This window comes from Patagioenas fasciata, chromosome 7 (assembly GCF_037038585.1).
Source record: "Patagioenas fasciata isolate bPatFas1 chromosome 7, bPatFas1.hap1, whole genome shotgun sequence".
Classification (NCBI taxonomy): domain Eukaryota; kingdom Metazoa; phylum Chordata; class Aves; order Columbiformes; family Columbidae; genus Patagioenas; species Patagioenas fasciata.
This window is the reverse complement of record NC_092526.1, coordinates 37,545,488-37,562,869: the sequence shown is the minus strand read 5'-3', so window position 1 is coordinate 37,562,869 and position 17,382 is coordinate 37,545,488. Positions and strand designations below refer to the sequence as shown.

The 17,382-nt window shown below is 40.4% G+C and overlaps 1 protein-coding gene across 5 annotated transcripts in view; it reads right to left on the bottom strand.

Moving 5' to 3' along the window:
• INO80D (INO80 complex subunit D) overlaps window positions 1-17,382 on the bottom strand; it is a 42,846-nt gene that overhangs the window by 12,938 nt on the left and 12,526 nt on the right. For all 5 annotated transcript variants that reach the window (XM_071811465.1, XM_065841383.2, XM_071811464.1 and 2 more), the window contains 7 exons: window positions 14,861-15,612; window positions 11,964-12,072; window positions 6,952-7,176; window positions 4,916-5,025; window positions 3,164-3,297; window positions 1,498-1,715; window positions 949-1,106 (listed from right to left, as the gene is read on the bottom strand). In XM_071811465.1, coding sequence (XP_071667566.1) covers window positions 949-1,106; window positions 1,498-1,715; window positions 3,164-3,297; window positions 4,916-5,025; window positions 6,952-7,176; window positions 11,964-12,072; window positions 14,861-15,612 — 1,706 coding nt within the window. The remainder of the gene's footprint in view (window positions 1-948; window positions 1,107-1,497; window positions 1,716-3,163; window positions 3,298-4,915; window positions 5,026-6,951; window positions 7,177-11,963; window positions 12,073-14,860; window positions 15,613-17,382) is intronic.

Here is a 17,382-nt window from a genome sequence, read left to right as displayed (position 1 = left end):
AGGACACCAGAAGTTAGCGTGTTCCTCTCCGGTGAGCCCAGCACTGGCATTCTGAAGATGCAGATGTACACACAATTCAGCACACAGCTGCAGTGTGTCACAACCTTCCAGAATGGCTGCCACTACAAAGAAAATTTCCCTCCCCAGTGTTCACTAGGTAAGAAAATAGAAATTACACTCTCCTCTTCAAAGGAATTCCCTCTCTCCACCCTTCTCTTCCACATACTACAATAAAAGGTGCCTCTCAAACTCACTAGACTTAAAATAAAAGCATTTACATAAGATTTTCTTCAATGTTACAACACCATGAATAGTCCACAAGCTCCATTCTACTTATCTCATTAAAGCCTGAGCCTAAAGCTCAAACAATCAGTATAATTTAGGTAAATTTCAACTCTAACACAGCCTAATGTCATATCCTATCAGAAAATGACCAAAGAAATCACATAACATTGAAATTAGAACAGGTTATCTGTGATAGGTATTGAGTTTTAGAATTCAGAAATTCAGGCACAGTTCTGATCAAAAGCTAGTTTCAAATATGTATTCCAAGATTTTATTCTCTCTTCTTTTATCAAAGGCCAACATTGACTGTGATTCCAGCCCCACTCGATGGCAGAAAGATGCCATTACTGAGAATACTCTTGACAAAACTGCAACACTGACAGGCACTAAAAACGTAAAATGAATTATTAAAATACTAAGCCAATTAGGATTTTCAGAGTAGTAATTATAAGAGCAAGCGGAGAACTACACACACCAGCCTTCTTGAAGTCTGCTTTACTTCAGAGCTCACAAACAAACAATAAAGCAAATGCAAACTCCCTTGTCTAGAATTTATTACCTCTGTAGGAAAAGAAGCAACCCCTCAAAATGCATTTTAGAAACGCTCACTTCTTCAGTTCACTGACTATGCTCGTGTTAGCATAAACTAAAATAAAATGGTACCTTCAAAGAAATCAAAATCCTGCAAGTCATCAGGCAGCCGCGGTAGGACATCAGAGAAGTCCTCCTGATTCAATTCCAAGTCATGTGGAATGTCTGTGATTTCGTTGGCGATATCATCAGGCAGCTCATCGGCACTCAGCTCTGGCGTGGAGGGGCTCCTGGGCAGAAAGTACCGTTAGTCCACAACATTCAACTCCAATTCCTCAAATGACAACTATGAATGCATATCCACGTGTAATGGGTGTTTCCCCACACCTTTTTTTTTTTTCTCTATCATCTAGGAAAAAAACGCCTTCAGAAAGCTTCTTTAGGAAGCTTACACTTAATCTATTCATTAAATACATAAGATGGGCTTTCAGGAGCAAGACATTTTATCTATCAACCTCAAGAACTGCTCAAAGCTAAAACAACCCACTCTAAGGCTTTTTTCAACAGGCACAATTTCTAGCCCCGCTCCAGCTGCCGATCAGCACAGCAACATCACACCTTTACACAGCGCTCACTGACAAGGTCCTGCAGTGGGCACACTGGGGTAGGGCTACCACTGACCGTATGTGGGGCATCTCTACTGGCAGTGAGACACTGGTGGGCATGATGAGGTTCCCTTGGGGCACTGCAGGAGGAATGGGTTTCTGGGGCCGGCGTGGGCCTCGCCTTCTCTTCTTCTTGTGTTTTTTGGTAAGTGCAGGCGGCTTTGTTTTTTTCCTGGGTTTCCTCTGCTGCTGGTGCTGAACTTTACGGGAGCTGTCGCCTCTCAAGAAATTGTCCTTTGGGAATAAAACAATAGCAATAGAGCATATTAAGAACAAGTACTACTTTCCTTGATTTTTTTCCCCTGGTCATTCCAGACACTCACATGTAATGCAAGAGACACTGCTAATTTACACTCAGACAAGGTTATGAAAATTAAGCTGTTTCCTTCCCCATTGATCCCAATGGCAAAAAAAAAAAATCACATAGACCAAGTATGCTGAATAGGAGATCGTGCAGTGTCACTTGAAAAATCATTATAGCAGCCCCAACTAAATCAGCGCAAAAATGTAACCCTTGGCGGCATCCCTGTAAGTATTAAAGACACAACACTGTTGTGAGGTGGTAATAATGGGGATCATGTGCAGCAGCTGAAGCCATGTCTTCAAGTGCCCACTGTCGTTAAAGAGGGACGTCAATTAAAGAACTGAATTAACACTGTAGGAGTAGGGTAAGGATGTAGGCAAACAACTAAGGCCTCGTTGCTTTTGAACAGCAATCACTGACCGATTAAAAAATAAATTAAACCATCATCAGTTTTCAGCTGACAACATACTGGGCATGGCAGAGGATTGTATGTGCTACAGATATAAACCCTGAGAGGCACACTGTAGATTGCCTGGGAGAGGGGTAACATCCCATACAAATCTGTGCAGTGCAGACCCTCACATTTTAATCCGGAACTCTGTAATTCATAAATATTAGAAAGGCTGGACAAAAACAATAACAAAAAACCCACAACAACCCAGCAACAGAACAAAGAAATAGGGATGGTTTACTCCTAATGCCTTGAAGGAGGGGCAAGACAAAAGTGGGTTTGTGAATCATCCTAGAACCTCTGTTCTGGAAGACGGGAGGTGTAAAGGAGAGCAGACGATACTATCTTAATTTCTGCATTCTCTCAACTTGTAGTAGTCCATTGCTTTTTCTCTGGGATCCACAGATCCCTGATGAAGGTTAAAGATAAATTCTAACGGTCACCAAAAAGTAAATAAAGTAGTAAAACCACTACTTGTATGCTTCTAGTTGCTACGTACACTTCCTCTAGAAGATAATTTGGGCCCCATGTGCTGAGATTGCTTGAGATGCAGTGTTCTTACTATACCACACTCATACTATATTCAGGTCCATGGGCCAGGAGTGAGTCCAAATATAATGACCCCAGGATGTCTCACAATGATTTTCCATTTCTTGATTCAAGAGAGGAAATCAAATTTCTTCCAGTGAAGGAAATTCTCAGATACACTTTATTATATTCTCAGAAGTATGTAAAAGATTTTCACAACATACTTTCTGCTAATTGGGGATGCTTGGCAAGTTTTACCCACTTAAGAAAAATAAAAGGAAATGAGCTCTTAAGCTCATAAACTTGCCACTTGTCAAGCAAGAGTTTACAGAAAGATGGCGGTTAAAAGTCCTGATCATCCCAATACACAAATAATTACAGTTTTGGCTTGGTACTTACCATTTTTTTGGCATGTTCTTCGCACAGAGGTGTCTGATGTGTAATGTCAAAAACTGGCACAGAGCACTGTTGACCATCCGCAAACTTCGCTGTGCAACTTGAGAAGAGCTGCTGAGAACGGTTCAATAAGATATCTGTGCGTTTCTGCATCAGGAATAACACACGAGGCAACAATGGAGGAACGCCCTTTGATTTATCAATCTGATGAAGATCAGAGCCTTCAACTCTATCTGTCCATAGATGTTATTTTTAATGAGTACCTTAACTTCGTTATTCGAGTTCAAAGCTAGGTAAGGCTCAAACCCAACTTTTTAAGTGAAAAGCTGCATTCATGCAGAATCTCTAATGATTTTATTATATATTGAGATAGTTTTATGGAACCAGTCATTTCACTAATGAGTTCCTAGCAAAAAGAAGCCTTTTCCTGGAGTCCTAATCAATAGATCAATAGTAGCAGTTGGAACAGTGTAGTCAACAGGACTATTTCCTTACAGACTAATGACAATCCATACTGAAACATTAAAGAAAGAGTATTTCTTAATTCAATCTTTTAAGGTACATTCTTGGCATTTATCTTTAGTGCACAGACAAAGAAGTTTCAAGATCCTTCCTGCTCCTCTGAAAAAAAGATGTGCAATCAGACAGAAAGGTCAAGTAAATCCAAACGTAAGCTTGCTGAGATTTCCTTCAGAAAAATCCCCTGCAGGAGTCAAGATGTTTCCAGACTCAGAGCAAATCAAACAGATACTTCATTGTGTTTTTTCAAACAACATTAGAAGCACTCCTTCCATCTTGAACAGCTCTCAGACTTCAACATCACTATGTATGTTCAGAAAATGTTAAAACACAAAAGAAACAACAAAGGAAAAGGAAAATGTGCAAAACAGTCCAGATGGCAAACTTGGACAGATGGGTCAGAACCAAGACCCTGCTCATTTCCATTGAGAAGAAAAGTGCAGATGGAAAAAATGGGTACTAATGCAAAAATCACTAATCTTGACTCCTCTGCTCTACACACACCAACGAGCACGACCACTTAAACTTTACAAAAATTCTAAAAAAAGAGTCACTCCAACAAAAGCACCAACAATTCTTCAGCTAAAAAACTAAAATATGAAGTCTGCAGAATTCTTACGTATTCCAGGTCAGGAGTCTGCCTGTGTATAGTCTTCAGAATCAATCTCACACCGAATGTGCTCCCTCCTTTCATTGACTCTCAACATCTTTTTCAGGCTTTGCTTAAAATCCCCCACACTGGGAACTCTTCCTCATCTAGAATTTGGATGCTGTGACTCCTCCTATTCTGCTTCTTTAAACAATGCCAAATATCAGATTTCTATCTTTCTAGTCAGTGTAAGCCATCCTTCAATACTATGTGTAGAAACTTATTCCCACAAACCCTTCACAGGTAGTCAGTCTATTGGAACCTTCCAAGAACTATATGAAAGTCATACGGCTGAAAGCCACAGCGTTTGTACCAAGTCATCCATGAAAGGTGATGATTTTTGTAATGCTTCCTGCACCCACTAAATACAGCTTACAAGGTAAAATGATGTGACTATAATAGATACCAGTGGCAAACTACTTACCTTCACTGCCTAAGTACTTGATGATACGCTAACAAATTGGTATTTCTTTGTGAAAACGTATTTGTCTATGCAAAAACCTACCAAAAAAGCAAAGAAAAAAAAACCCTAAAACAGAACAGCTTCCATGCCTAAGTGCAATTCGCAGACAGGGTTAAGAGGATACGCTGAAAACAATGCCTGGTGAATGGAAGGGCCTTGTTAGTGCACTGTTCTCCCTTCGAAGTCCCACTACAGGTTGTTGGTTCTGCATCTCTCTGCCTCGCTTGGCTTGTGCTGAAAAAAAAGCATGAAAGAGTTTAGGGACAAAAAAACTCAGTCTCAGGCGGTTACTTAGCACAACTCTTGCACTGAAGGTGGCACAGTAGGATGAAAAATTGTAACACACACACATGTGACATGGTCCAGATGGGTGCACTCTACACAGGATACAGTATAGACGACAACGGCAGGTGAAGGTGTGGCCACGGTTACAGGATTATTGTTTATTTCACAGGGCCTTCATTGTAATGATCGGTGCTGTGTGCTTCTACCATGTTACACCACCTTGCAACAGAGCCAAGGACAGCAGTAGGTGAGTGTCAATGCAAGTGACCCTTAAAATGAGGTCAATTTTTAGAATACTAGGTACTGGGTATGCCTCCTCCATGGCCAGTCAAGTGCACTTCCAAGCCTGCTCATAAATCTGAACATGCCGAGCATCCCCAGAGCTTACATGCAAGCATGTGCTCAGACAAACTTAGACTGAGCTCTGGAGTGGCAGAGCCTGAGCGTGCTCAACATGAGTAAAAGCTCCTCTCCATCAATGTCCTACAGCCCAATTCACCAGCAGGTGCCCAGGGCAGACAGCGGTGTGGATGAGTACTGCAAGCGTTACACAGCTCGCTTGGTGTTCGCCTGCTCTCCAGGCATTTGTCACCTTAATGTAGACAAAGCTGGCGATTCCAGGGCTGAATTTCACCTCTGTACACGTTGTTTTGTAGGTTGACAAAAAGCTGTCTGTAGCCTGACTGCTTTCCTTCAGCCATTTCTGTCATCGACTGCACTTTGACTGAGCAAAGTTTTAGTTAGCAATATTACTCCTGTGAAAAGTTTCGTAACCGAAAAGACTCTGTGGTTACTTAAATCAAGCAAAGCAGTGATGGCAGGCACACCTGGCTTTGCCAGTCAACCCAAAACAATATAATCAGTTTTGTGTGATAAAAGGTAAAAACAATGAGGAAAAAAACCACAAAACAGCAAGAGCTTATCAGTTCTGGGAAGATTTTGCTGTAGTTTAAGTTTGGAGACATTTACACAGCATCGTAAACTAGTAATGTGCCTCTACATTACACCTCTGAGTAGCTACTTAACATCACATTCTGTGATCACTCTGCCCTCCCAACAATAAACTTTCCAACTGTCATGAACCACAGCCCACTGTCCAGGAATAAAATCATCCCATAACTGTAATATACTCTCAGTACTCTCTCTGGTCTGCCTCTCATGTCAACCCCCCCTAATCCCCACAGTCACACATCCTGTAAAACAAAACCACAACTGGTAAAGGATGCTGCTGGCACCCCAGACGTAATGCCAGGGTTCAGACTTACTCCGTTTCTGCCCAAATATGAATCAACCAACTCTCAGTATGCTGAGAGCTGGAGGGATGTTGACATTAGCTAGAAAGAATTCCCACAGAAGGTAACCTTCAGAGTTGTTAGAAGATATTTATTTCGTTGCCAAGTTTCATTTCATGTTAGATTGAGATAAATCTAACAAAAAGCGTGTGCTTAAGTTTGATTTGCTGGGAAAAAAACTAAGACGAGGTACAGACTTTTCAAAAAAAGCTGTCTGAAAACTGAAATCCGAATCGAAGCAGTGAAGCACAGACCAGACTGCACACCTTGTAAAGAACTGGGTTTTGTGAAGTACAAAATGTTTGAAGGCAGCCAAAACATATAGGTTAGTTAGTTAGGATAAATCTTAGGAAGCCACTAACCTATTCTGTGACGTTTAAGAAATCAGGCCCAGATATGGCCAAACAAACAATCCATGTTTTAAAACAAGCTGTGGAATGCTTGTCTTCATGGAAAACACTGTTCATTTTACTCCACTGACAGGGATTTATACGTCAGAGTTTTTCTGCCATGTGCACGCCTACCAGAGCCCAGCCTTTCAGCGGCTGGATGCTCTGCCCAGACCCCAAGTCTCCGGTCTAACCTGGTCCGAGCACACGTGGCTCTCCGCAGTTCTTGGATGAGCTGCCCAGCGCGCTCCGGCTCTCTGCTGGCCACCTGCAGCAAGGCTTTCCGGAGCGTGTGCCGGCATTTCTTCTGACGAGATTCTGCCCGCTCCAGGCGGCAGAGGTGCTTGTATTTCTGCTGAAAGTAAGTGCAAAGTCTGGTCACCCTGGAACTCCTGTCGTCTGCATTGTCATCGTCGGACCTGAAGGAGGGGAAATGAAAAACAAATGGGCTTCAAGTTTTCATTTATTTTTTTTTCACAAGGAAACTAATTTGTCATTTTAATAGAACTGTTAAGCTCGCATCCACCTTCTAGTCCCACAAACATCCAACGGCTGAAATCAGGTAGGGACGCTTAAGAAATGGTAAAAGCACAATCCCTTTTGAATTCTAAAGGTACTTACCCTTCTTAGTATGTCATTATTAGAGATTACATCAATTTATCATCAAGTCTGACACATTTAAATGTCTGGAGCCTGCTGTTCAAAAAAAATCTATACTGTTAACCTTTATTTACTGTAAATGTCTCAGCAAATGAGACAAACTCTTAAATCAAAGTGCAATTAATGGAGAGGATCAGGGTGGGGAACTGTGTAGTGGAAATTTATTGCAGAAAGGTCAAGCTGGAGAAGACGGTCAAATTCTAACAAGTACCAAAACCGCTGACCTTTCCCAATTCCTCTTACTTTGCCAGGTGGTGTTTTCCTTCCTAAACCAAAATACACACAGAGCCAGCAGCTGATACTTCTTTCCCCTGGCTGCCAAGTTAAAGTTGAGTTACAGTACAACCATGGAGAAGAAATTCATATTTAACTCCGAAGATATCGAGGGGAAAAAAAACCAATCAGACCAGGGCTAAGCAATGACCAGATGAAGGACCGATCCAATTCCTTGTTTGCTTAAGAAAGCCTTTTCCTATTGATCTTGTCTTTTGGAATGTCTGGGTACATGTCAACAAGACCATCAAACCACGTCAACACATTCAGTCAAACAAAGTGAACATTATGAAACATATTAAAATCATCACTGGGACACAAAGCTGACCACAAGTAGCTGATGACACAAGAAATGCAAAATACCAACCATGACATTTACTAAATAAAGTACGATCCTGAAATGCAGGCAGAATAACTGTCCTGAAAGGCAATATGACTAAAAACTACTTTCCGTTCTGGAAAACCTTGTTCCATTCACATGCAGGCTAAATTTAAGAGGCTGCATCCACCTCCACTAAGGCTGCCCACAGAAACAAATGCTGCCTTGACACAAATGCACATTTTTATAAAGTTTTATGTAAAGTCAACCATACCACGCATTTTATTTGTTAAAACAGATTATTTTCTAGAAGCATAAATTACAAGCAATCAATCTCTGCAATTAAATGCTTATCAGCAAATACAACCTGCTAAAAATGCTTATCATATGTAACGTTTAAAATATTTTCACACTGAATATGAAAATAAAATACACTTTTAAAATCTCTTAGGGAAGAATGCTTAGAATAATTTGTGTGCTATCTGAATTTTCCTTTTTCCAATGTATTAATAGAAAACAGGAATACATGGATGGGATGAGTTAGATATAGGCAGGTCTAAGGCCTTAGATATTTCGTTACTACTGGGGGGCAAAATTTTTAAACAACATTGCAGAGATACTGTTTTAATTTTAAATATGGTTACTAATGAACTTTAAGAAAAGACAGGAATATTTCTAAGGGGGAAAAAAAAGTGTTTCTTTTGGATGGAGTGGTTTTTTAATGTAAATGTTCCTGTACTTGAGACTCCCACTTCTCTCCCATTGAAACAGACAGAAAAAAGCCATCCTGTGTTTAAATACTTTGAACTGAACTTTATGAGATCATTTTTACAAAATAGACGAAGACACATACACAGGATGTAGAAAGAAATCATGCCTGCACTGGATAAGGGCTTATTTTGAGGCAAACAGTTTCCAAAAGCTTTTTCAGGGTTTTGTTTCCAGGCCAATAAGATTAACCAAAGCAAATTTATATGTTCAAAGAAACCTAAAAATATCACAATAACACCACTTTTTTTTTTTTTTTTTGCAAGTACTAAAACTGAAAGGTACTTTTATTGTTGTCCTTTTGTAAACAAGTTTACTAATTTTTATTTTGTTTATTCTCTCAAGCTGCGTATTTAATTTCTGAAGCTCGACTCGAAGCGCGGCATTTCATTTTTAAAAGTGTATGCAAACCATTTGATAATTCAAATGCTGCTTCCCATCCTTCCCTTCATGATCGTGGTGTGTAAATATGCTGAGAGCTCATGAAGGAAACACAGGCAGCAGGAAAGGAAGAGCAAAAGGGCTGTGTGAGCATCCAGAACGTGCTCCCTACCCTGAGACACACCAGCAAACTCAGACAAAACGAACAGATTAAAAAGAGCTTTAATTTTACAATGAAAAACAGTCAGCAAATTCCCATAGGTTTAGTTATGTTATTTCAGAAACTAAAGGTCTTAGGAAACAATCCCCATTGGTTTTCTGGTAAAATTAGCCGCCAAAATTCAGAGCTGTAACAAGTGGTTGGCTACATCAGGAGCCACCAGTGTGCATGGCCACATTGGATATTTTGACAAATCAAATCACCCAAGAAATAGTCTGAACTAATTCATCTTCAGCAATGGGCAAACCACACTGCACAAGTGTCAAAGTGAAACATTTTAGGTAATAAAAACCCCTACAGAAGCTCACAGAATACGAATTAAAGCTTTAGAAGGTTGACATTAAGTGGATGTATCAATGTTTATCCCTAAACAAAATGAGGAAAGTTGTTGAAGAGCTAACACTGGGCAGGCTGATGGAAGTACAAAAGCAGCCAGCACCATAAAAAAAAACGTATCTATCATGATTAGTTAAGACGGTGTTTAACTGACATGCAGCGAATGCTAGAATAGAACAGAAAATGTCAAGACAAAGTATTATTTTCTCTCAGTATGTGAAAAGAGTAGGAAGAATCCAAAGGAAGTTAAGACAAATATAAGACAAAACACACAGAGATAACCTTTATAAGTTGACAAAAAATAGGGATCTATGGAAGAACCAGATCAAATGTCCTGGTGGACAACAGGATGACCATGAGCCAGCACTGTGCTCTTGTGGCCAGGAAGGCTAATGGCATCCTTGGGTGTATTACAAGGGGGGTGGTCAGTAGATCGAGAGAGGTCCTCCTTCCCCTCTACTCCGCCCTGGTGAGACCCCATCTGGAATATTGTGTCCAGTTCTGGGCCCCTCAGTTCAAGAAGGACAGGGAACTGCTCGAGAGGGTCCAGCGTAGGGCAACAAAGATGATTAAGGGAGTGGAGCATCTCCCTTATGAAGAAAGGCTGAGGGAGCTGGGGCTCTTTAGTTTGGAGAAGAGGAGACTGAGGGGTGACCTTATTAATGTTTATAAATATATAAAGGGTGAGTGCCATGAGGATGGAGTCAGGCTCTTCTCAGTGGCAAACAATGATAGGACAAGGGGCAATGGGATCAAGCTGGAACACAAGAGGTTCCACTTAAATTTGAGAAACAACTTCTTCTCAGTGAGGGTGACAGAGCACTGGCCCAGGCTGCCCAGGGAGGTTGTGGAGTCTCCTTCCCTGGAGACATTCAAAGCCCGCCTGGACACCTTCCTGTGCGACCTCACCTAGGCGTTCCTGCTCCAGCAGGGGGATTGGACTAGATGATCTTTTGAGGTCCCTTTCAATCCCAAACATACTGTGATACTGTGATACTGTGAAATGTCAAAGAGAGAAGAATGTAAGGGAAGCTATTTAATAGATAAATCTGCTTTGAAAATTATGTATGATTTAAAAGTCTGAAAGCCTGTTCGTGTTTTCCCAAAACAGCTTATTTAAAAGTTGCCTTTTAAGTTAAAAGTGTTTGTGAAAACTTATTCCCTCTCTGACTGTTGATACCCTAAAAAAACAATGGTCATTCATAACAGAAAAAAACATTTGTTTTAAAAAAGACAGTCTACACACTCTACTACGTTTTGATTCACTGAAGGCTTCCAGTATTTAGTATCCTGGCGTCTGTCCTGATGACAGATACAGCTTTGGTGTTCACCTCATGGACAATCTTTAGAGACGGTAACAAGTTCTGGTAAGTTTTAGAATTTCCATGTAACAACAAAATAATGTTCCCTTAACATCATTACTGTGATACTGAAAAATTAAACAAATGGGAGAGAGTTGTGGCATGAAAAAGTCCAGTCGCATAGTGAACCATGTTATAGAAACTACGTACAATTAAACTCCGCTGAGATGCCAATTTCCTTTTGTCACCAACAGTTTTGCTACAATACTATACTTGGGATGCTTTAACTTTGCACTTATAAATAAATTCACATTTATAGATGACGATATCCTGCTATAGCAGTTCATGCAGAACACCGTAAGTCTTTCTGCACCAGCCCCTAATACCTGCTCTGCTTATCCCTTGAATCACGTCACTTCCTTTCAATGTTCCCAACTATTTGCTAGAGGTTTATTCAACACTCAATTATGAAAACAAATGCCATGCCCTTAAAAAACAACAAAAAAACCCACACATTAAAACATCCTGCACAATTACCATTAAATGAGTAAGTTTCCTAACAATGTTATTCACAAATAGAAGGAAAGACAAGAAACCAATAGCTACTCCCTTCTTTTGATTCTAATTCAAGAAATGCCTCTATTCAGCAAGGCACACAAATTCATTAATAAATCCCACTAAACTCAATTAAATCTAGGCAAATAAGCTTAAATTCTTTGTGATACATCCTTCTGATCGCAGACCGCACAAAGATCTCTAAGTTGGGTGGAAACCGGGACAGAAGACAAGCTGGTTCATCGATCTTCCGAACAAATGAGCTCAAGCAATTCTTTGTTTCAGCAAAGCAAAGCAAGTGCTTTGGTTCCACCGACCCCACTTGAAGTGAAGCTCACATTTACATGATTTATTCCATTGAGGTCAGCATGAATAATAAAGGATCATACTCACTCATGTCTCTCGTAGCCAAGGGTTTCTCGGATAGACCACGCAACCTGGTAAGGGGAGGTTTGCTCTGAATCATCCCACTCTTCTCCACTGTCTTCAGACCAGTCCAGCCCTAAGGGAATTGAAAACATGAAAGCTGGGTGAAACGTTTACCTACCTCATACAAGTCTCTGAGTAACCTATGGCACAAAAGAGGAGTGTGTAGTAGAGTCACAAGCATGATTATGTTTGATCAAAACACATAATATTCTCAATTATGCAGGAAAAGTTACAGTAACAGTTCCGTTACAGTGTGCAAACAGCACGCACTGATTTTTGTCAAATTTGAGTTTTCCTCTTAAAATCCTTACTGGCTTCTTTATCCATAAGCAGTGGAAGAAAAATCATCAGCTTTCTTACCCAAAGAAAAACATCACAAGTTTTCACAGCAAGCACATGGAATCCTTAGAGACAAGGTAAGAGAGAAGTCCCTGCCATGAAGAACTCACTGCCTGGCAATTTTTTATACTATGTGATCTAAATAGGCCCCTTCCATGTCTGTTTATATTCTAACCCCTGCTCTGTGGCAAAACACAGGCAGAAGAGGAAAACTATAAGTGATGATACAGTAGGATCAACTTATTCTATGCACTGGCAGCCTCAGTTAGTCAAGCTAAACACAATCATTGAACAGGACAGCCAGAAACAGAGTCCGGTAAGTTTTCAGGGGAAACATTTTATCTGGGCTTCATTTTTTGCAGTTTTTTCTACATCCAGTGGAATTCTTGACCATTCCTTGCAGCAGGTGGGACAAAACCCCGTCACTGCATTTACAAGCCAGCATTATTACTTTTTCACTTGCTTGTGTGCTCCTCAAAAATGAAGCAGCAGTTGGGATAGAGTTAAGGAGAACTTTATTTTTGCTAAAAATAAACTATACTATATCTGAGATGATTCTGAAGTCAGATGCTTCAAGTTTGGGAAATGCATCAGTACTTGGGTATCCACTTTGAGAGACAAACACACAGGCTTGTAATACAATTTGATAAAACACCAGAATTATACTTTCAATTTATTTCATTTTTTACTCTTGCTGCTTCCATAAAGGAACCACAAAAACCCTTAATTATTGGATTAAGATGTCCACAATGGATACAGTGTAACAAATTATCTACTCAAAGTTTTAAAATAAAATCAGAGGTTGCATTGTTTTGCTTCTAACGGGCACTGCAGAAATGGTGGAACAAAATCTAATCCAGATTCAGCTATACTCACACTGCAGTTACATTAATATCCAATTACATGGCCCTGATATGGGTGCACATAAAACTGGATGCATCTTTTGAAAGATTCTGTGCAGTCATTTCTAGTGCTACTCCAGCATAAAACAGAAATCCTGAAGTTCTCTGAACTGGCGTAACTACTCTTTAGTATTAAAGGCATAGTATGAATAACAAACAGATTTTCCACTCACATAATTAATACGTGAATTCCATTACTTTGCCAAATATAAAACGTCCTAATTGCATACACATAGTTATGCATTTGCATAACAGGACATTTATAGGTCTATTTTTCTTTTTTTACTATGCCTTTTTTTTATGAAAATGTATTCTCTTCATCCCTTGAGAATGTCAAACATTAAGCACAAAGTGATTTTTCTACAGTCTTTCAAAACACAGGTCACTTTTTAAGCTATTGGGGTCTATGACACTCACAAGTGCCTGTGGAGTTGCCACTCCTCAAAAGACCTGCATTATATATAGGACCATCAAAATGGTTTTCTGAAGATCAATGTCCTTTGGAGACATCCTATGGGATGCTAATTATTAATATCTTGTGAACAAATAGTCAAGCTATCCCATGAGTGCCAAAGGGCAGATTTTAATAGCAAATTTTAGAAGGTTAATTGAAATTGCAAAAATTACAGATGTTTGCAATTAAGATGTTATATGAAGAACGTCAGATACTTTTGAAGGGGTTATTTTTTTAAGATCATAAATGGCATTCCTACTCTAGTAGCACACACTGACTCCTGTTTCCCTTCTTCCTGTTGGTATTTTACTTGTTAGAAAAGTATGATCTAAAACTAAGTAGAAAAGTAAGGTAACTTTGGAGGGTGAAGGAGATCACAAGGACAGCTCGGTGCACCTAGGTCTGTATTCACAATCAGACAAACAAGCCACAAGCTCAGCTAAAGCTTCATAGAGCAGTACTGCCATAGCAGCAAGCTGCTTGTACTCACCCACATTTTTGCAAGTGGCAATTGATTATAAAGGTTTCTAGATAATAAGGAAGGAGAAGACCTTCTGCACTGGTACGTGGACAAGTCTCCACCACTCCAGCTACCTTCTGTAGCAGTGCTGCCCTCCTGCAGCAGCCTGTTGCTTTTGTTCACCCGCATTCTGGACACAAATAGGCCCAGTCAAGAAAAACTCTCTTGTGCTCCCATTTTCCCAGTCAAGTCAACTGGAAGCTTGGATCTGCAGAGAAGGATGAGCCACATCTCCAAGCTTCTACCTGCACTCATTTTGTAACATGCACTTGTCATATATTTAACACTGAATCTAACCTTGTCTTCTCCTGTAGGTAACAGCTGGCACCACCTGTACTACTCAAGTTGCAAACCTGTAGGATGTCTGTATCATCCAAACAATGCTTTCTACACCTCCATTTGATTTCTCAGACAGTTAACAGGACATTAAGAAGAATAAACAACCAAAATGCCACAAACCATATGTGATGGGCCCAGGTATTCCCTTCACAGGGAACAGGGCTGAAGAAAACAACAAGAGATTCCCTAGTTCAGGGTTATTTTGTAAGGACCACAGCTAGCAGGGCAGGGCTAGGGAGACATACCCCTTTTGTCTTTTGGTTTCAGGTTAAAAAATAAGCAGGCAAGGCATCGACCATCTACCCACCTAAATGTGGAAACAGGTCAGCGTCCAGCTGCTGTTTTCGAGTGCACAGTTTCACCAGTCTCTGTAGCCGGCTCACGCAGGACGCGTGCGGAGAGAAGGCTGTGGCTTTCATGAGGACCCGATCAGTCCTTGGAGGGTCCGCGACAGGAGCCCTAGTGGGTGGTAGGAGAGGCAGAGGTCTCTTGTTAGACAACTGCCGGGCTTGTGCTATAGTGTGTGTGGTGGGTGCCACTCCCTGCATTGGTAGGCTGGTGTTCGGAGGTTGAGGTGACTTGCAGACTGCACCCTGCGGTAGCCCCGTCGGCTTTAACAAAGCTGATGAAGGTGGCAGATGGGAGTGCTGCTGCTGCAGAGGCTGCTGCTGCTGCAAAGGTGCAGGAAGGGGGCTAAAGTGCTCTTGGCGAACTTTTAAAATCTCTGTCTCTCTCTGGCGCTGCCGGTTTTGAGCCAACTTGCTCTGCAACTTTTTCCTCACTGTTGCCCCTTTCTTCAGGTCATCATCCTCCTCGTTGAAAGCAAAGGGGTCTTCTAATTCTGCCTCCAGGTAGTGGAGAGGAAGCCGAGCCCCTGGAGGGGACAGGGACATCCCGTCCAGTCCATTGGGCATCTTCAAGGCCAGGGTGGGCACTGTCAGACTGAAGGCCATAGCATCCATCTGATGCCTGACCTTTACCTCCTCTATGGGATCATTCTTTTTCTTCCTCTCCTTTTTCGGTATAAAGCCAAGTACCTGCAGGTGGCTGTTGCAGTACCTTTGGAAAGTAAAAGAAGTCAGTTATTAACTCAGCTCTTGCAAGAAAAATCTGAAGAAAACAGACATCACTAAAGGGAAACCCACAGGCACACCCATCTCTTGAATTTAGATCAAAACACTACAGGTTTTATAAGAAGTGTACACAACAGATAACTGTGGTGTTCCCAACCTGTAACAGAAAACAAAAACTTATACAAGTGACAATCTGCAGTCTCAAAAGTCTTCACTCAATATTCATAAGAGATTCACACACAACCATTCAAAATATTTACTCCAATGGACTGTCTGATACAGAAAACTGTAACAACTCAAGCCATTAACTCTGTTCATTTCAAAAGCTCCTAGGAAAAACTACATTGAAAGCTGCTTCCTTTCATTTGGCTGTTCTTTCATTGGAAGCAGTTAATAATGCGTGCATTGATTAAAATGTTATTACGAATTCCACGGTAGTGGGGAGCAGTTTCTTATATAGACACTCTCACTAGAGATACCTGCTGAGAAGGGTCACTGTTTGCACTTAATGAACAAGTAGCATAAATATTTAAGTTCTCTTTTAGTAGTTTAACATAATGAATTTTGTAGCCAGAGGATTAGTTGTGTGTTTTTCAAACAAAAATCTAGTTTAAAAGAAATTCTCTGTTGATAGAAAATGTTACCATAATGCCAGGAATCATACATACAATCCACAAACACGGATTTTAAGCTCTTCTAACATAAGACAGCTTTGAAAGTCTTGTTGTCCAAAAAGTGGGGGGGTAAAGTCTTTGAAAGTTGGTCATTAAAAACAAGATTTACAAATCATAGCCACAGATAACATACTAAGAAGTAAACAATTTTTGTCTGATTAAAACAAGCAGGTGATAGAAATGTAGGAACCAATATCTGATCCTTTGCCTGCTTCACACAGACAGGCCCTCCTGCCCCTGAAAAATGCCACCAGCAACCAGACTTCTGCCCTTTCAGCATCTCGTCTATAACCTGCAGCTTATAGATGAAAACAAAGGTGAGGAAAACGTGGTGTCTACATTGGGGTGTTACTGAACAAGCTAAGGGCATAACCATGATGTATTTATGGACATGAATAAGAACAAGATATAGAAATACACCATGAAGGTATAAAACCTGAACAGTATGAATCTCAGAAGAGTAAGCTTGGTTCAAGAAATAGGTTAAAATGAAACTATTCCTGGTCTTCATGGAGCAAAAATAACAGAAAATCCCAAACTAAACCCCCCACAAAAGGTTTAACACTTCAGTTTAAGTGATTTTCAACTTGCTGTTCCACCCCTGAAGAAGCAATGTGTGAACTGCTTCTACAGTGGCCATAAAAGGTAAAAAAGAAAAAGTAAATTCATATGTGCTCCTTAACAATGTCCATACATGTAGTTTCTCGAGGGATCCACATAGATAAGGATTCACAAGTCAGAAAAGGCTGAAAAGTACTGCTACTTATTATTGTCTAAATAATTTGTTTGTTACATTAAGTTGTAAGTAATAAACAAATCTAAATGAGGCAAGCTGGAAGCCAGCAATGTGTGGAGTCCTTATTACAATACACTGTGATACTGTAAATTCATACTGAGAGATGCACTTCTAAAAATGAAATTATATAATGAGGGCTCCGTAATGAGGGTTCAATAAAGCTTCCCTTAAAGTCAACAGCACTATTCCCGTAATTAAAATTTAGCACTTTTAAAATACTTTGCTTGAACAAGACTGAGGAGATCAGTTAGAACAGCACTTTTAGTATGACAGAAGAAAAAACAAT